This window comes from Pistacia vera, unplaced genomic scaffold (genome assembly GCF_008641045.1).
Source record: "Pistacia vera cultivar Batoury unplaced genomic scaffold, PisVer_v2 Contig183, whole genome shotgun sequence".
In the NCBI taxonomy this organism is placed as follows: domain Eukaryota; kingdom Viridiplantae; phylum Streptophyta; class Magnoliopsida; order Sapindales; family Anacardiaceae; genus Pistacia; species Pistacia vera.
Window position 1 is genome coordinate 37,640 of NW_022195927.1, and position 20,981 is coordinate 58,620.

The window sequence follows — 20,981 nt, forward strand, 5'->3', positions numbered from 1 at the left end:
GTTCCGTCTAATATTTAGTTTTGTGTAAACACTTCTTATTTTCACATTGAAATGATTGAGTTGCTGCTTAGGAACCACATAAAAAGTTTCTGATAATAAACCAGTGGAAGTTCTTATCTTGAACTCCATTTCTGCATACGACACTCAAGGTCTTTGAGTTATTCTTTACATGTTCACCATCTATGCATATTAAGAATTTCATCGTGTTTATAAACATAAATCTGTTTTCAAAATTGGGTGTCATATAGATGGAGGATTATTTGCGGTTGCGGCCTCTGTCTTTATGAGTCTATTAGACCAGCAAAGAAAATTGTTGACCACTTCAGCGTTAGTGCTGGAATTGTTGACCACTTCAATATTAATAGGCTGTGCAAATGCAGTTCGTGTCCTGCTAAATGATTTTTTTAAGTTATTAATTCATTATTGGGTTTAAACTTTAGAATAGAAATCTTTGTAATATTAGGTTTTATTCTTTTAAACCTAGTATATAAATGTATTTTTCCCTTATAACAAGTGATAGAAAATATTAGAATAAATTCATTCATTGTAAATAAGAGAGATGAGACAGTATTGCAATAATATTGATTAAACTGGACGTAACCTATTAATTGGGTAAACTAAGATAAAATCATGCATATTTCTTCTTTCTCTTTACTGTTTGTGTTTGTGTTTTTACTGTTATTTTGGTTTTCGTTACTCTCTATTAGTCCAGTTTGTTGAAGTTGCTATCATGGTTTAATTTCTCCAAATAAGATTCTTTTCAAATCAAAATAATTACTATTTAGATTAATTTATCAACCTTGAGAATTTATTAGTCTCCAGTGGATGGAAGGGCCCTCAAGGCCTGAAGGAATATTTTCATTCTTCCAATTACTCCAAACTCTCATTTATCATCAGTGCTCTGTGAACAGATTCATCCAACATAACGCCTTTGCTTGAAAAGTTTTCTGAGTTAAAAGTAAATTCCAGGACCTCTGCTCTTCTTTGATTAATAAAATACAGTAGATACTATATGTTTAGAATTTTATTGTAAGCCTTCTTTAAAATTACTCGAATCTTATTTACATCAAAACAATAATGGCTGAGATAAAACCTCTTGATAAATTAGTGATTACATGTAACAGATTTGACAGAAATAATAATTCCGGTTTTGGGGTCTAAGTCAGAAGATCTTGTAAGGAACGTATTAGTGCCAGTCTTTTCTAGCATTATAAAGAGAGTGGGAAGGTGACAAAAATCCTTGCCTATAAAACCCCATAACCACTCTGAAGTTGTTGTGCCCATCGAAAGATTCTCCTCGATAATTTTTCTTTATACCAAAATGACCACTCTCTCAAACAAATTCCAATTTGTCTGCTTGGCCTCAATCCTTATTTTGCGCACTTGGGTCATTCATGCTTTATGCCGCCCTCTCAATGATGAATTTGTCCTACAAAGGCATCAGGAATGGATGGCTCAACATGGACGTGTCTATAAAGATGCACAAGAAAAGGAGAGACGCTATAATATTTTCAAGAACAACTTAGAATATATTGAAAATTTTAACAATGATGTGGACCGTGGATACAAGCTAGCCATTAACAAGTTCGCAGGCCTTACAAATGAAGAATTCCGTGGCTTGTATACCGGTTACAAGAGGAAAACCTCAAAAGCAGTAACCACATCAAAAGACACATCTTTTACACATGTAAACTTAACAGCTGTGCCAGCTAGTTTGGACTGGCGAAAAAAGGGTGCTGTGAACCATGTTAAGGACCAAGGCCGATGTGGTAAGTAAACGTGTTATTTAGTGTGGCCAGAGTGTTTTTTTTTGTGTTCTTTATTTTATAGTCACTTACTGTTTGTTATTGTCAATATATAGGCTGTTGTTGGGCGTTTTCAGCAGTGGCAGCTGTGGAAGGAATAACTCAAATAAAAACCGGTAAGTTAATATCGTTGTCAGAGCAAGAGCTGGTAGACTGTGATACTAAAAGTGGGAATCAAGGTTGTGAAGGGGGTCTCATGGACACTGCCTTTGAGTTCATTAAAAGCAACGGTGGCCTAACAACTGAGGCTGATTACCCCTATGAGGAAATAGATGGCAATTGTAAGACTAAGAAGGTGGCAACACGAGCAGCCAAGATTACTGGGTACAAAGATGCTGTGACACATATTTAAACCATGCTGTTACCGCCATTGGGTATGGTACTGGCACCAGTGGCACTAAGTACTGGTTGATCAAGAATTCTTGGGGCACTGATTGGGGTGAAAGCGGGTACATGAGGATTCAGAGAGATGTTAGCGCAAGAGAAGGCCTTTGTGGGATTGCAAAGGAAGCATCTTATCCAACAGCATGAAAAATATGGTGGGTTTATGTATTTCTGAACTTAAATATTCTTCCAAGATATTGTAGTTTGAGTATGTATGTACAATAGTGTTGAAGTAAATGATATTTTGCTGGAAATCATTTTGCATGGTTGGTTTGTAAGTTTGCCGCCAGGTTTTTGAATTAAAAGGGTTGTCTGTCATGTGCAGTTCCCATCCTTTTTTGGAAGTTATTTGAATGATGTTTTAGGTGAAGACAGCCGGTGATTAAGCCACAAAATCTCAGTGAATTTTGTGTTTCTTAAGAGTGGTTCAAATTGTAGTATATTTAAAGATTATTTATACTGAAAAGTAGTTGTAACAGTGATGTATTAGGTTCATATATTTCTCTGTTTTGAATGAAAAACGTAGACTATTTTTGTATAAGTTCTTTCTCTTCTGTTTTTGCTCTCTCGTATGCACAAATAACCTTCTTTCTCTTAGCTTTAGAACCCTGAAAAACCTACAATTGGTATCAGAGCTGCTTTGATCCTTCAGGACCAGATACTAATTAACTCAAAAAAGCTTCTCCATGGCATCCAGTTTTGCTCCAATCTCTGCTCCAGTTTTCAACGGTGACCAGTACCATGTTTGGGCTGTCAAGATGAAAACATATATGAGAGGCCATGGCTTGTGGCAATAGTGGAAGAGGAGAAGCAAGTTCCCCACCTTGGACCCAACCTAACGCTGAACCAGATGAGAGTTCATGAAGAAGAAGCAGCCAAAGCTCCAAGAGCATTGTCTTGTATACATTCAGCCGTGACAGATCAGGTATTCTCCCGGATCATGGCATGTGAGACACCTAAACAAGCTTGGGACACTCTCAAAGAGGAGTTTGGAGGGAGTAACCAGACAAGAAATATGCAGGTTCTAAACTTGAGAAGAGAATTTGAAGTATTCAAGATGCAGGAGGCAGAATCTGTCAAGGAATATGTGGACAGACTCATGGCTGTGGTGAACAAAATCAAGCTACTAGGGGAAGAACTAACCAACCAGAGAGTAGTGGAGAAGGTCCTGGTCAGCTTACCTGAGAGGTTTGAAGCAAAAATTTCGTCCCTAGAGGACTCCAAAGATCTGTCCCAAATCAGCTTGGCTGAGCTGGTTCATTCACTTCAAGCCCAGGAAAAAAGAAGGCAGTTGAGGCAAGAAGACTCAACTGAGACAACCATATATATAGGTCAAAAAGGAAGAGTACAAGGAAGAGAAGACAAGAAATATAGTGGTGAAAAGAAAGGAAAAGAGAAGAGCTACAATCAAGGAGGGAAATGTGGTGGACAAAGATCATTTCCTCCATGTGTGCACTGCAAAAAGAAGAACCATCCAGAATATAAGTGTTAGTTCCGACAATGCAGGTCATGCAAGCAGTATGGACACATAGAAAAAGTGTGTAAAAGCAAAGGAAATCAGCAGGAGCAGCAGGCTATAGTGGTGGAGGTCCAGCAACCAAATCCAGAAGCAGAACAACTCTTCATGGCTTCATGCACAAACCACAACATGTGTGATGATGTATGGCTGATTGATAGTGGTTGCACAAACCACATGACTCCAAATCTGTCAAGTTTTGTGAGCATTGATAGATTCTTTCACTCCAAAGTCAAGATTGGCAATGGAGAATTTGTGGAAGTCAAAGGGAGAGGTAAGGTTGCTGTCCCAACTACATTAGGCACCAAATATATTGCAAATGTTCTTTATGTACCCAAAATCAACCAAAGCTTGCTGAGTGTAGGTCAAATGCTAGAAAAGAACTACTCCCTACATTTTCAAAATATGTCTTGCATTGTAGTTGACAACGTAGGGAATGAATTAATGAATGTGAAAATGCTAGGAAAAAGCTTTCCAATTGAATGGAAAAACTCAGCCTTGCATGCCTTGTCTACAAAATGTGTTGAAACTGAAACTTGGCACAAAAGACTTGGGCATTATCATTATTCAGGTCTTAAGGAAATGAGGAGGAGAGAACTTGTTCAGTGTATGCCCGAAATTGAGGAGAAGGAAGGGGTATGTCAAGTTTGCCAACTGGGAAAAATCAATAGGCAGCCATTTCCAGCAAAACAATCCTGGAGAGTTGCTGAAAAGCTTCAGCTTATACACACAGATGTGTGTGGTCCAATGCAGGTGCCCTCTCTGAATGGCAGCAGGTATTTTCTACTGTTTATAGATGATTTCACCAGGCTGTGTTGGGTCTACTTCCTGAAACAAAAAGGTGAGTTGGCTGCAATGTTTAAGGGGTTTAAGCAAATGGTGGAAAATGAAACTGGTTTGAGTTTGAAAACAATCTAGAGTGACAATGGTTCAGAGTATACCTCAAATCAATTTCAAGAACTGTGTGCAGGGTTTGGAATAAAGCACCAACTGAGCTCCCCTTACACACCACAGTAAAATGGTGTGAGTGAAAGAAAAAATAGAACAGCAATGGAAATGGCAAGATGTATGCTGTTTGAGAAAAAACTGCCCAAATTTTTCTGGGCTGAAGCTGTGAATACAGCAGTCTATCTACTCAACAGGCTGCCAACTAAAGCCTTGGATAACAAAACACCATTTGAGGCTTGGTATGGAGTAAAGCCAAGCATCAACCACCTCAAAGTGTTTGGAAGCATTTGTTATGCTCACATTCCAGCCAACAAGAGGAGTAAGCTGGATGAGAAGGCTGAAACTGGAATTTTTGTTGGTTATAGCAGCTTATCCAAAGCATATAGGATTTACAATCTAAGAACAAAAAATTCCTGGTTAACCATGATGTAAAGGTAGATGAAGAGGGCTGTGGAATGGGACAGAATGAGATTGAAGAAGTAATATGCAGAACAAGGAGGAGACTTGATAGCTACTTAGGATGCTCCATATTTCAGTTTTGATTCTGAAGCTGATTCTCCAGTCAGGGGACTAGACCTTTGGCTGAAATTTATGACAGATGCAACTTGGCCTTGATGGAACCATCATGTTATGCTAAAGTAGCCCAAGTTAAAGAGTGGAGGACAACAATGGATGAAGAATTTGACATGATAGAGAAGAATGCAACCTGGGAACTTGTAACCAGACCTATCGGAAGAAAAATCATAAGGTGAAATGGATTTATAAGAAGAAACTGAATCCTGATGGTTCAGTTAACGACACAAGGCAAGGCTTGTAGTGAAAGGTTATGCAACAGCAGTTTGGGGTGGACTTGTTGTAAACAACCCAGTTACGCAGCGGAAAAAACAAAACATAAACTCTTATGATCGTTCCTTGAACCAAGATTCGGGTACAAAAATCACAGTTTATATAAAATAAACAAATCTGTAGAAATTAGTTCAAGTTTGAGAAACCATACCCACGTTGGAGGCTCCACCAATATTGTCTCTGAACGTGTTTGCTACCGATCAAGTATAGGATCGAACCAAGAAGTCTACACGAAGACAACACCCAGAAAACAAGGAGGGATTTGCTAGATCCTCCTTGGCCTTAGAATCAGAAGAACAAAAGAAAGTTGATTTTCAATCAAACAGTGAAAGTGGCGTGGGAGAGTCAAAATGGGGGCTGTGTGTGTTTGTTTTAATTGAAAAGAACTAAAAAAACTTTTTTTAATTTCCACACACACATTTCTTTTATAGGCAAACTAAGTTGCCCTATTCCACATGGAATGGGCTTGGGCTCCAACCCAAACACCCCATGTTGCCAAACACTCCCAAATTAGATATTTTATATTTCATCATTATTTCAATTAAAATCAATTAATATATATTAAATATATATTAACATTTAACAATAATGATAATTTATTAAATATATGCGAACATATATTTAAACAGAATTTCACTTATTTATTTTTTCTAAAAAATTAAATAAAGGCTACGACCTCAGCAAATTTAATTGCACTGTGAAATTACCAAATACACCTTCGCCAAAAAGACGAAAACGCCCTTCTTTTCTCCTGAGTCTTAAATTATCTATGTGTGTGACCCATAGGTCCTCATCTACCGGTAGTGTATAATATGTGATTAACACCAATTAATGTCTCACATTATACATAGACCAAGATTGGCCCCTAGCAAGGATCATGGCACCCGATAGATTCGGATTCGGCAAAGTAGCTACCTGTCAACGATATGGTTACCGTACAATTCGATCCTTTCATCATACGTTATCTCGACGAGACGAAGGCATAGAAATAGTGTCAACCTTCGGTTACTCTCGATATATATTCAGTTTCTGGACCAATGACCCGTATTATAATCTGGATAGAGCAACAACCAATCCCACTGTGGCCACAGTTTAGTGTTCATTGCTATATACTGAATTGCCGTGAGATAAATCTCGTACTCGGGAGTGATGAATCCTTGTCAATCCCCATAGTCTTGATACACTCCTTGATATAGCCCATCACCACCGTACTGACAGCTTTGAATAGAACTGCGTTAGGCTAGTGTCCACTATACAATCGGTGCACAAGGTGCTCCGGTGATTCAAGTCTAAGGATTACATGCACCACCATTCGTTAGAGGATTTGTTATAGACACTAGGGTTACCATCCATATGGAATCCTCTGGTGGGTGATCCAGTGAATTTGCTGCGGTATATCCGCCTACAACAAGCACACCATGTGTTGCACCAGGTGTCACCAAACAACTTGACAAGTGAGATCAGTCACTGCCTTTTGACAGGGTCGTTCAACACTATGATAGCCTTATCGTATTATTTGTGCCCTACTCAGAAAACTGGGGCTACGGACGTTTCTAGAATGGCCACCGTATGTGCTCATAGGGTTTCACTATCAAGATTTGAAACACTTGTACCCTCGTCCCGGTTCTACCCTCTAAGGACATATATCATATAATATGCAAATAATGATTACGCGATATAGAATAAAATGCCTTTGTTATTGATATGAACATTATTACAAAGGTCAATTTACAATAATTGATTGGCTCTAGGGCATCTACTCTAACAATCTCCCACTGACACTTTGCACCAGTTGCAAGGCATGACACCATCAGAATCTCACTGCAACTGCAGCCAATTCAAGTGGAAAGTCTTCCAAAGGATGTGAAATCTGCTTTCTTGAATGGGTGGCTTAATGAAGAGATCTTTGTGGAGCAACCTGAGGGTATACGGTTGAAGGGTATACGGTTGAAGGGCAAGAGGATAAAGTGTATCTCCTTAGAAGGCTCTTTATGGATTAAAACAGGCCCCTAGGGCCTGGTACAGCAGAATCAATAAGTTCTTGATGAGTTGGGGTTTGAAAGAAGTCCAAATGAGCACACCCTATATGTTAGAGAGGTTGATGATGAAAGGATATTTATATCTTGTATGTTGATGACCTTCTGGTGATAGGGACTGACTCCACTAGGCTGCTGGATTTCAAGAAAGAGCTGCACAAGGAATTTGAGATGACTGATTTAGGGGAGATGAGTTTCTTTTTGGGAATGGAAGTATGGCAGTCTCCTTATGGGATATTTATTCCCAAGAGAGGTATGCTAATGAACTTATCAAAAAATTTGCAATGGAGAACTGCAAACCTGTCAACACACTCTGATGCAAAATGTGAAGCTGTGTAAAAATGATGTGCTGCTAAGGTTGATGAAACTAAGTACAGAAGCATAGTTGGGGCTTGTTGTACTTGACTGCAACAAGGCCAACATTATGTTTGCAGCAAGTTTACTCTCTAGGTTCATGAATGAACCAAGTGAGCTGCATTTGCAAGCAGCAAAAAAAGTCCTCAGATACATTAGAGGATGTCCAGACCTGGGAATATGGTTTAAGGAAGCTGAAAATTCAGTTTGCATGGTTTCACTGACAGTGATTGGGGTGGCTCCTTGGTGACATGAAAAGCACCTCTGGATATGTTTTCTTTGTGAATGCAGGTGCCATAAGCTGGAATTCAAAAAAGCAGAGGTGGTAGCACAATCCACTGTGAAGCTGAATATGTAGCTGCTGCTGCTGCAGTCAACCAGTTGGTTTGGCTGAGAAGAGTCTTGAAAGACTTAAGGCTGGAACAGACTCAAGGAAATGTGCTGCACTGTGACAACCATCAGCAATGCTATGTCCAAGATCCAGTACTCCATGGTCGAAAAAGCATATCAGAATCAAATATTATGCAGTGAGAGAGGCAGAGCAAGATGGTGAAGTAAATCTGATTCATTGCAGGGGAGGGAGCAAGTGGTGACATAATGACCAAACCCTTAGGCGATCCAAGTTTGAAGATTAAGATTCAGACTTGGAGTTCCAGCAAAAATATCAAGGAGGAGTGTTGAAGTAAATGATATTTGCTGGAATCATTTTGCATGGTTGGTTTGTAAGTTTGGCGAGGTTGTTGAATTAAAGGGATGTGTGTCATGTGCAGTTCCCATCCTTTTTTGGAAGTTATTTGAATGATGTTTTAGGTGAAGACAGCTGGTGATTAAGCCACAAAATCTCAGTGAATTTTGTGTTTGTTAAGAGTGGTTCAAATTGTAGTATACTTAAAGATTATTTATACTGAAAAGTAGTTGTAACAGTGATGTATTAGGTTCATATATTTCTCTGTTTTGAATGAAAAACGTAGACTGTTTTTGTATCAGTTCTTTCTCTTCTGTTTTTGCTCTCTCTTATGCACAAATAACCTTCTTTGTCTTAGCTTTAGAACCCTGGAAAACCTACAAATAGTGTGTAGAATAAAACTCTGATGTCAATATCATGTACTTTAAAGTTAACCTTTCTTTCTATTGCCAAACAAAGCAAAAGAGAAAGAGTGAATAAATAAATGTACAGTTGCATATATGTTTCTCCAACTCAGCAATCTAGTTTGCTTATATTTAAGTTTCCACTTTTTCATTTGCTTGGAATTATATGGTTCTACTCAACAGATCAGTCAATATCGTGCCTTATGATGACAAAGTGAGTAAACCAAACAGTTTTTTGGGTATGATCTATTGGACAGGTGTTGATTATAAAAAATAAATAAATAAAAGAACAGGGCCTTCAGGCTAAAAATTGATGTAACAATTGTTGATTTATATTTATAGGTTAGTTAGCATGTCCAATAATCACAAACAAAACTATCACTCAAGCTACCGATATAAAAAAGGGACTAAAACCTATATATGGCCTCTTCTTCCCCTTCAACAGATAAGTTCACTAAAAATAGTTTGATTGGATTGGGTTAATCTTTATATATTCATTCTACCACAACCCTCCTTTCCATTTTTTTTTTCTAATTTTATACAGTTTGCCCAGATTCCTGGATCACTAGATATATAACAATAAAATTAGTTAGAGATCATTTGGTTTCTATGGTTTTTAGTTTTTTTTTTATGTTCTTGCTAACTGATTCTAGTCCATGTATTATTTTCGAATAAAATTTCTTATTTATCCTATTCAAGAAATTTATAAAAATTGAAAAGACTTCCTGTGCTAAGGCCCCATCATATTACAATAACACAACCACTTGAAGAATTAAACAAGATAAGCTCTCAAGAAAAGACTTACAAAAGAAGCAGGGTCTGCAAAGTCTGCATCATGCTGCAACAAATTTTTGGAAGTTGAAGGCGACTCTCCAGAAATGACCCTTTTGAGTATCATGAGCTGAGTTCAAGTTTACATTAGCCTAACATCATTGGCTTATGAGCATAATTGAACAGACAAAGACAACGTTTAAATATTTGCGTATGGCACACACTGTTGCATTGATTATTTAACAAGATAACAACACCTAACTGATAACCATATAGCACAAAAGCAATAAAGCATAACTATTCCTGATTGGGAAATTTAAACACTCTGATACCAACTAATAATTAAGAGTGTAACTTTTATTTGCGTTCAGTTTAGAATAATTGTATTCAAAGACGGATATTGAACCTAATGTTATGCTTCTTTCACAAGATTAACTTAGAGGTATACAACATTATCAGATTATAAAGAAATAAAGGAGCAAGTTCTGGGAAAAAGAAATACGAACCTGAACTAGATGGAGCTAATATGATGAAGGATGGAAAAAATTATCTGTTGCGGCATTAACATTCCATAATCCTATTCTAGGAGCCCCAAATAAAGGTTTGACTATGCCAAATCGTTGTTTTGGATGAATTTATGGAGCCAACTATACTTCTATAAATATGGTGTTTGCCAACTCGTACTAAAATATTCCACATGGAAGGGATAAAAGTAACTAGTAAATTGGTGTTCATTGATTTCGAATTTAGATTATTTCACTGAACATACTGTCAAATAGGATAAGAATTCAGAGAAGCAACTTAGCGTATGGGAACTTGCTGATTACGACTATATAAATTTCTTAAATACATAATCTCAGGGCGGCAAGTCTAAATCATATGTATTTTCCTGCTGGGGCAAGGAGCCAGTTTAGTTTAATTTCTCTTGAGAGTAACAGAAATATTTATTTTGACCTATGAAAATGAGAGGTTTTGACGTGAAGTCTCAGTTCTTCAAGCCACACTATAGTGATGGAAACAGACTATAACTAAAACCAATTAATTTGCAGAGGTAAACAATGAAGAGTTTCATAACCTCACATAGGGTATACACAATCCCAACTAGGACTTCCCTGGACATGAACAATCTTTATACTCGAGATGGCGAATGGTATAATCTTTACAATCTTTACAATAATTCACTTACCATGAAGGAAATGCATTCAAAGTAGCTATGGGAAGCAATTACTTAACTGCTAAGGAGTAATACCACTCTTTTAAAACCCGGCCCAGCCCTAGCCCAATTTAATCAAGACCCGGGAGCTTCACTGAACTGGGTTAACAATTTTTCTATTCATCCAAACCCTAGAATTTAAGATGATGATTGACGAACAATTGAAGGCTGGGATGTTGGAGCTTTTGAAAAGAAAGTGCCGGTGATTGCAATAGTGGCGACGAAGTTGATTTTCGATGAGTAAATCAACTAGAAATTGAAAAAAAAAAGCAATGACAACACCCAACTTTTGCAGACGATTGGTGAGGTTAACGGGGGTGAGGCAAGGTGGGTTTTGGTTGGAAGGAAGAGGGGAGTGCCTTCAAAGTGATGGGGAGGGTTATCGACGTCGACGTCGGTGAGATCTTGCTTGGAATGTCGACACCAACATCAGTGTGATCTGGCCAAAATCGAACCAATTTCTGTCAAATCTTGGGTAGATTTTCTGGGGAATGGGCTCAAAGGATGATTGGGATTGCATTTAAGATGTCACAGTTGCCAACCAGTCGCTGGCCGATTTGTATTTGGGATGTGATTGCTAAATTTCAAACCCATATAGAGACTGTAATTTTTAAGGATGTATTTGCTGAATTTTAAAAGTTGTCACCCAGTTTGACAGGCTGGTCAAACCAGTCTACTCGAGACCCAGCAACTTTGCTAGGTTTCACCTCAGGTTGGTTATTGAAACATTGAGTAATACAATGATTGTTAATTGGCAGCCTAAATGTAGATAGTGTTTATTCACCCTAATCTGCTTAAACAATCTGACAAAGGAGAGTACAAAATATCAAATTAAAGGAGATCTTAACGTTTGCTGGAAAACATAACAAATACGGAAAACATTACAAGACATAGGACTCTACCTAAAAGAAAGTTCCACACTCCTAGACCTCATAAGACGCATTCTCGCAAAGATAAATCCATTTGAATCTAACTGCTAGACTAGCGCAACTCAAGGCGAACAAAATCTGCATCTGGGGGCACGGAGATGTCAACAGTTGGTCTCAACTGAGCACAAACTACAATGGCTCCATGAACAGGATCAGACAGGAAGTTGCTAAGGAGGTCCTGGTTGACAGAAGTCCTTGCATCAACTGCTACCAAAGCTTGTTGGGTAAGGACGTAATCAAATCTTGGGGCCCATTTCCTTGATCCCAACCTTGCAGTTGTGGAACAGTTATCAACCATGAATGAGATTCCTCGAGCATGCATAGAAGGGTTCAAAGAGTCCACTGCTTCAATCAAACTTTCATTAATTATTTCTGAGTATGAGTGCCCCTTCTTCCTCAATACCTTAATCTGTAATTTTGCATACACAAATGGTAGGTAGTTAAGCACAGAATCCAAAGCATAATATCCATTTTGTTGTAACCACGAACATTGGATAAGAATGTAGAAGATTGATCCAAAAGTGACAATGAAGTTATTACCTGAGCCATCATAAGTGCAACAAAAACCCCAACAGTGAAAGGATACAATGGACCCAAGTCACTTGTGGTCGTGTTGCTCGAACACGTTCACCAACTTTCCACATCCAAGTTTGATCAATGTTACCCATTGGGAAAGCTGGTAGACCCTCATTTTCTTGTTGACAAGTAAAATCAACCACCCAACAACAACTTATTTACTAAGCTTTAAGTAATGAATAAAAAAATACAAAACGTCTATACAAATAAAATCAACGTACATAAAATCGACGTCCAGCCAAAACAATACTGCGAATTTCACTCCCACTGGCTACATCTTCGTAACACTCATACAAAATGTCCATACAAGGATAATTTGAGGCATTGTATGTAGCCTCAAATTCCCTTTTTCCATCCTCCGACAATGAGTTATACACAGTCAGCATGCCCTATCAAAACAAATACATGCGAACAAATCGACAAGTTCATAATAAGTACATTTTCTCCCAATGGAACAATCCACATATTCAAAAAAGAGAGAATTGAAAGACAAAAGCTACCTTTGTTGAGATAGTTTTTGATACAATTCTTGTTATGCACTCAACCGTATTCTTGTATGCCAAATCCTCACTCATTCCAGCTTGGTGTACCTTCTAAACAAGCACTCCACAACCGTGAACAACACCTAGTAATATGCCTACATGACAAAATAAATGTATAAAGAAATACTATGAATACTGTAAATGAAAGAAAAAAGTTGAAATAATCACATAAACTACCAAGCTTACCCCGGTCCCCAAATATGTCACTCTTGTACTCCTGTTCCAATGTGGTGGCAAAGATAAACGAAGATCCAAAGGTAACATACCAGCCCAAGGCAACATCTGCAGCCCATCCATCAACATCCTGCTAAAAAAACAAGAGAATAAACATTCATAAACTTCACTAGGGCACAGATTTAAAAGTGGTACTGATTGTTATAACAAAAACATATTAAGGGAAACAAAGAGGGCAAGATAGATAAAAGACAGAGAGATCTGATGTACAACAAAACTGGCATTTATTCCAGCTCCATTTATCTCTTTACCCTGAACATACAGTCTCCTAAAAGAAGGTCCCATCCCCTTGGGACAAGCCTCAATAACACTCATGTTCTTTGGAAAATCAAGACCCAGGGATTGCAAATGACCAAGAAGAAATCCATGAGAAAGGCCAAGGATGCTGTTTGGTTTCATGTGGGAGAAAATCTTCTCATAATTATCTGCTTGCAGCATATAGGAAAAAACTACTGATAGCAGAGAAACAAACAATATATAAAATATTGAAAGCAAACGTGCCTAAATATAATGAATAAGAAATGCGTAAGCCATCCAGTATTTAACTATAAGAAAGAAGAAAACCAGCCTTGAAGTCTATTGTTGAAGTCTGAAGAGTCACATTCTCAAAAATGAAAAAACTTGTAAAAACAGTATAATAGATTGGTTCAGAAAGTCTGTACTTAATCTTATAAGTTTTAAGAACTTGAAACACACTATTTTCAAAAAGCAAAACTGTCAAAAAGCAAAACTGCGCAGTAGACTGGGCAAGATCAAAATGAGTGATATCAACTTTATAATAAAACAATCATGAAGAATCAATCAAGGCTGTGTTAGGCTGTAACAATTTACTTGAGTGGAATTAGGTCTTTACAAATCATAAATTCTCCCTTCATTAAGAGCAAACTCAAAAACTGAAATTGGAATTGGAATTATAACCTTTTATTCCAATTCCAAATTTTTTGGAACCAAATAAAGCATATAATTAATGGTTTAATGTACTACTATATCATGCATGCAATAAACAATGGCACAATAAATAATAGTTGAATGTAATAGGATTGCTCAACAAAATTGAATCATTGCTGAAGAAATACTAAAGGGTTGCTCAACTTGTGCAGCATCGGAAATCAATAGCAACACAAGGTCACTTCCCGCAACAGTTTCCCATATATCTCTGTGCTAATGTGGCATCCAATTTATGCTTATGTGGAGTCAAAGTTTTTATACTTTGGTCAGAGGTAATTTAGAAGAAAGAAAGGGACATTTCTGGAAATTCTCTTTTGGGATTTTTTGTTTGTTCTTTGATTGTTCTCTCTTGGTTACAAAAGACAAAAAGTTGTTGAGGGAATCATCAAGGTGAAGCTTTGGTGTTCGTAGGATGAGATCGACGATGGTGATGAGATTTCTTGTAATTAATTTTTATTCTTTCTTCTTGCATAAATTACTGATCAATGTTATATTTGTGTGTGAGAGGTGTGAGACACATGGGAGCAATCTAGGGTGATTACAGAGGGGAGTTGTCACTAGATTCTTGGTGTAAAACTAACTTACAAACTCTGTAAGGTTTCTCTTCATAGTGCATGTTTTCTACTACCCTGAAGAATGGATGTAGGAATCAATCTGATTACCGAACCACTATAAATCTGTGTGCATGCTCTTATTTCTTTATATTTCTAGCTTGTTGTGAATGTTTTGGTTACTTTAGAACTTAGGTTTTCTAAACTGGACAACCTGTAAATTTCAACAACTGGTATCAGAGCTAGATTAGGTCTGAATGTTAGGGTTTGTTCGACTGTGGATTATCTAGGTTAAATCTAAGTTTTGGTTACTGTTTCTTGACTTAGGGTTTATTCTAGGTCCTGAATTTTTTTGGGGTTTTGAATCTCCTGGTAACTGAAGAAGTAGTAAACCTAGATATGTCTAAGTTCAAAATAGAAAAGTTCATAGGTGATAGTGATTATGGATTATGAAAGATGAAAATGAGAGTTGTTTTATTTAAAGATGGGTTGTCAGCTACCTTGGAGGGTGAGGACAGTTTACCAGAGTCTTTAACTGAAAAGGAAAAGAAAGTTTTTCTAGATAAAGCCCATAGTACCTTAATTCTAGGCTTGGGGACAAAGTTTTGAGAGAGGTAAAGAAAATGACAACACCAGCTGGGGTTTGGGAAAAACTAGACTCCTTATATATGTCTAAGTCTTCCCCTAATAGATTAGTTTTAAAACAGAAATTATTTGGTTTTAAGATGAATGAGGGAAAGTCATTAGGAGAAAATATGAATGACTTTATGAAATTAGTACAAGACTTAGAAGGTCTAAGTGTTAAAGTAGAAGATGAGGACCAAGCTATTATCCTCATAAACTCTCTACCCAAAATGTACTCTAACTTTGTTGATACCCTAAAGTATGGCAAGCAAACCCTTAAACTAGATGAGGTTGTGGTTGCAATTACTACAAAAGATGCTGAGTTTAGGAAAGAAGGTAAACTAGATGGTAAGGGCTTACATGTGAGAGGAAGATCTAAAAAGAAAAGTCACAAGAAAGGGAGTTTAGGAGTAGATCAAAGTCAAAGTCAAAATTTGTTAGAAAATGCTTTCACTGTCATAAGGAAGGTTATTTTAAAAGGGACTGTCCTGATAGGAAGAAAAAATCAGGGGAAAAAGATGCTAGTGGGAGTGTAGATGTAACTTCTGATGGGTATGAGAGTTCTGATGTGTTGGTAGCCTCTGAAAATGAAATTGATGTTGAATGGATACTTGATTCTGGTTGTACTTTCCACATGACTCCAAATAGGACTTTTTTGTCAAACTTTAGAAAACTATAGTCTGGAAAAGTTTTGAATTTGCATGATGGCAGTTCAAAATGGCTCACAAATGTTAGATACATACCAGAGTTGAAAATAAATTTAATTTCTCTAGGAAGTCTATACTCAATTGGCTATAGCTACAAGGCTCAAGGTGGAGTCCTGAAAGTCACTAAAGGATCCTTAGTTGTAATGAAGGGTGAGAAGAAGAATGGGCTGCATGTTCTAAATGGTTCAACCATCATTAGAACAGCAGCTATATCCTTATCTAAGAAGTCCAATAGGGCAGCTTTATGGCATAGGAGGCTAGGGCATGTTAGTGAAAAAGGGCTAATTGAGCTGAGTAAGCAAAAGGTTCTCGGAGGGGATAATATAAAGAAGCTAGATTTCTATGATCATTGCATCTATGGGAAGATGAGCAGAATTAGATTTAGTGTGGGAAAACACTGTTATAAGGCTATTCTAGATTATATCAATTCTGATGTGTGGGGGCCAACTAAATATCCATCTTTAGGTGGTTGTAAGTATTTCATTAGCATCATAGATGATTACTCTAGGAAAGCATGGATCTATTTCTAGAAAAATAAGGGATATGCATTTGGTAAGTTCAGGGAATGGAAAATTATGATTGAGAACCAGACAAGAAAGAAGATTAGGAAATTGAGGACTGATAACGGTTTAGAATTCATAAATAAGAAGTTTGATAACCCGTGTAAGGATAGTGGAATCTTAAGACATAGGACAATTAGATATACCCCACAACAAAACGGGTTAGCTGAAAGGATGAATAGAACTATATTGGAGAAGGTTAGAAGCTTAATGTCTTATGCCAAACTTCCCACTAAGTTCTGGGCTGAAGCTGCTCATACAGCAATATTCCTGATTGATAGAATTCCTTCCTCGGCTATAGAGTTTAAAACACTTATTGAGAGATGGATAGAACATCCAGCTGATTATGGTAGCTTGAGAGTTTTTGGGTGCACTATCTTTGTGCATGACAAATCTGATAAGTTACAACCTAGAGCCATTATGTGTATTTTCATAGGGTATCTTGATGGGGTAAAAGGGTATAAGTGCTGGGATGTTACTAGGAAAAGATGCATAATCAGTAGGGATGTCAGATTCAATGAAGAAGAATTGAATGGCTTGAATGAAAAGACTGATAAATTGAATTTTGAAGTTATTAGGTTTGAAATGAATGGAGCAACTCCTTCTGACAATTTTGGTAATCTGCAAGCAGAATGTCAGCAAGGACATTTACAAACTCAAGAGGAAGAATCTGTGTTAGAGAAGAATGAAAATGATCCAGTTTATGATGAAGAATATGAACTACAGAACTACCAGTTATCTAGAGATAGAGAAAGGAGAGAAATTAGGTTGCCTAGAAGGTATTCACAAACTGACATGGTTGCCTTGCACTTCAAATTGTTGAGGAAATAGAAGATGAACCTAAGACTGTCAGGGAAGCTATGGAAAGTAAAGAATCTAAGCAGTGGAGGTTAGCTATGCAAGAGGAATATCAATCTTTGGTGAAGAATAAGACTTGGGTTCTTATTAAGAAACTTGAAGGGAGTGGAGTTGTCAAGTGCAAATGGGTTTTCAAAAGGAATGAAGGAATTCCAGGGCTAGAAGGTCCTAGATTTAAAGCTAGGTTGGTTGCCAAGGGTTTTACACAGGTTGAAGGGGTAGATTACACTGAATTTTTTTCACCTGTGGTAAGGCATACCACCATTAGGGTCCTACTATCCTTAGTAACTCAATTTGAACTTGAATTAGAGCAACTTGATGTCAAAACAACATTCTTGAATGGTGACCTAGAAGAAAAAATCCTAATGGAGCAACTTGAAATGTTTGAAAAAGGTGCAAGAAATCAGGTATGTCTGTTAAAGAAGTCATTTTATAGATTGAAATAGTTCCTTAAGCAATGGTATAAAAAAATTGACAGTTTCATGATCATTTCTAGTTTCAAAAGAAGTAAGTTTGATAGCTGCCTTTATTTCAAATGTTTATACGATGATTGCTATCTTTACTTTGCACTTTATTTTGGTGACATGTTATAGGCTTGTAAAGATGCTACTGAAATTGCTAAGTTTAAGGTGGAAATGAACAAACAGTTTGAAATGAAAGATTTGGGGCAGGCTAAGAAAATCCTAGGAATGAACATAGAGAGAGATAGGAAAACAGAGAGGATTATTCTATCTCAAAAGGAGTATGCTGAGAAAGTTATTAAAAGGTTTAATATGCTTGATTGTAAACCTGTCAAAACACCAATGGGCCGGCATATTAAATTAAGCTTGAATCAGTGTCCTAGTCCAGAGGATGAGAGAAAGGAAATGATTAATATCCCTTATGCTAATGCAACAGGAAGTCTAATGTATCTTATGGTATGTACAAGGCCTGACTTAGCCTTTGCAGTAAGCTATGTTAGCAGATTCATGAGTAATCCTGGAAAACCTCACTGGGAAGTAGTGAAATGGATCCTAAGGTATATTAGGGGAACAATGTCAATAGGAATTGTGTATAGTAAAGAGAAAAACTTGCTAGATTTCATTGTGGGGTGTGTAGATGCTGATTATGTTGGAAATCCTGATAATAGGAAATACATGGTAGGCTTTGTTTTCTCTTTATGGAATAATCTGGTTTGTTAGAAAGCTAATTTGCAGGCTATTGTGACTCTATCAACTACAGAAGCTGAGTATATGGTGATTACAGAAGCTACCAAGGAAGCAATTTGGCTCAAGGGAATGCTTAGTGAGTTGGGATTCCATTAGGCTCAGGCTCCAATGAAGAGTGATAGCCAAAGTGCTATATTCCTATGCAAAAACCAAACCTTTCATGAAAGATCCAAACACATTGACGTGAGGCTGCACTTCATTAGAGATATGATTGAAGAAAAAGTTATTAAGGTGGAGAAGATTCTTGGGAAAGAGAATCCAGTAGATATGTTTACCAAAGTTCTTACTTTGGATAAACTAAGGCTCTTCAAGAGCCTGCTCCAGATTGAGTAAGAATGAAGGAAATTTCCAAGGCAACAGGGGATGAAGAAATCAAATGCCAAGGTGGAGATTTGTGTTGATATGGCATTCGATTTATGCTTATGTGGAGTCAAAGTTTTTATACTTTGGTCAGAGGTAATTTAGAAGAATGAAAGGGACATTTCTGGAAATTCTCTTTTGGGATATTTTTGTTTGTGCCTTAGGTCGACACTTTTTGTTTGTTCTTTAGATTGTTCTCTCTTGGTTACAAAAGAGAGAAAGTTGATGAGGGAATCATCAAGGTGGAGCTTTGGTGTTCACAGGATGAGATCGACGATGGTGATGAGATTTCTATTAACTAATTTTTATTCTTTCTTCTGACATAAATTACTGATCAATGTTGTATTTGTGTGTGAGAGGTGTGAGACACATGGGAGCAATCTACGGTGATTATAGAGGGGTGTTGTCACTGGATTCTTGGTGTAAAACTAACTCACAAACTTTGTAAGGTTTCTCTTCATAGTGCATGTTTTCTGTTGCACTGAATAGTGGATGTTGGAATCAATCTGATTACCGAACCATTATAAATCTGTGTGTATGCTCTTATTTCCTTATATTTCTAGCTTGCTATGAATGTTTTGGTTACTTTAGAACTTAGGTTTTCTAAACTGGACAACCTGTAAATTTCAACAATCTCCTAGTGTTCCACTCTCTTCAGTGAATCCTGTAGACTAGCTTCAGTGAAAGAGCGAGAGCCTTTCCTCAACCCTATCTGCAATACACAAAAGCAATCACTACAGAGTCAAGTAAAGATCAATCATAAAGAGACCTAACAATTGATAAAACAGAACTTACCTTTACTACAATATCAGATTTTGCTTCCACAAGGGAGTCTCTCAAATTATGTGCTTGTGTTGGTCCCTATCAAATCGGGTAAAATCCCATTGGTTAGAACAAACAATCAAGGAAGATTCCAAATAAGAACATAAAATTTCTAACAATGTTTCAAAAATTCAGTTTTCAAAACTTTGTTACTTCCATAGTTTATTGCGCCAGCATGCTTAGCAATTTTTCAAAAATTGTTACCTTTATAGTTTATGAAGACTATAAAACATTATGTTAATGAAATCTTTATATAATTCTTCTATCCTTTTATCTTACATTACTTATTCAGCTTGTAAAGTGTCTCCACATTAGTAAGGAGGTAAAAAAAAAAAAAAAAAAAAAAATGACAAATAATTTTAAACACTAAACTCACTACAGACTTTAAAATTTTAGTTAAACTATTGTTATTAACTATCAATCTATCTTTCTTATACAATATACAATTAATATATTTTTTTCCTTATTGATCCTATGACGAGGAGGCCTTGTTGCAAGCTGTGGAAAATCAACCAGTTTGTGTTGTGATCGAAGGTAGTGGTAGAGATTTTCAGTTTTATAAAAGCGGCATGTTCAAAGGGAAATGTGGCACAAATTTAGACCATGGGGTTACAGCCATTGGGTATGGTACTGAATCTGATGGCACAAAGTACTGGCTGGTGAAGAATTCTTGGGGTACTAAATGGGGTGAGGATGGGTTTATGAGGATTTAGAGAGATGTTGAAGCTGAGGAAGGCCTTTGTGGCCTTGCCATTGCACCTTCTTATCCATCTCTGTAATTAAATGTCATTAAATTGTGATATCTGGGTGGTGTCATATACTCTATTATTCCTAAATATTGTTTCAAGATCATATAGTTTGAATACTATTGGAGATTACGTAGGTTTGGTGTTGAATAAAACTCCAATATCAATATCATGTACTTGTAAGTTAATTAACTTTTCTTTCAATGGACAAACCCAATAGAATTTGCTTACATTTAAGCTTCCTTTGTTTTTCTTTGGCTGGAACTTTAAGGTTCTACACAACAAATTACTTAATTGTTGATTTTAGGAAAATGGGTTTTAGGCTTCAAATTAAACTGATAGAACAATTAATAA

General features: G+C 37.0%; 1 protein-coding gene, 1 long non-coding RNA gene and 1 pseudogene across 2 annotated transcripts; 1 reads left to right on the forward strand and 2 right to left on the reverse strand.

Annotated features, from left to right (window-relative positions):
• Positions 1 to 1,291: 1,291 nt before the first annotated feature.
• LOC116126735 (senescence-specific cysteine protease SAG12-like) lies at positions 1,292 to 20,594 on the forward strand. The gene is made up of 4 exons (XM_031412400.1): positions 1,292 to 1,769; positions 1,862 to 2,142; positions 3,256 to 3,264; positions 20,364 to 20,594. The coding sequence occupies exons 1-4, from the start codon at positions 1,322 to 1,324 to the stop codon at positions 20,592 to 20,594; spliced, it is 969 nt and encodes a 322-aa protein (XP_031268260.1). The 5' UTR covers positions 1,292 to 1,321.
• Positions 8,877 to 10,369, reverse strand: LOC116126736. The gene is made up of 3 exons (XR_004127525.1): positions 10,256 to 10,369; positions 9,784 to 9,879; positions 8,877 to 8,951 (listed from the first exon to the last, which is right to left on the reverse strand). It is a non-coding gene; the product is annotated as an uncharacterized LOC116126736 (long non-coding RNA).
• LOC116126741 lies at positions 11,944 to 20,040 on the reverse strand (annotated as a pseudogene).
• Positions 20,595 to 20,981: the final 387 nt, after the last annotated feature.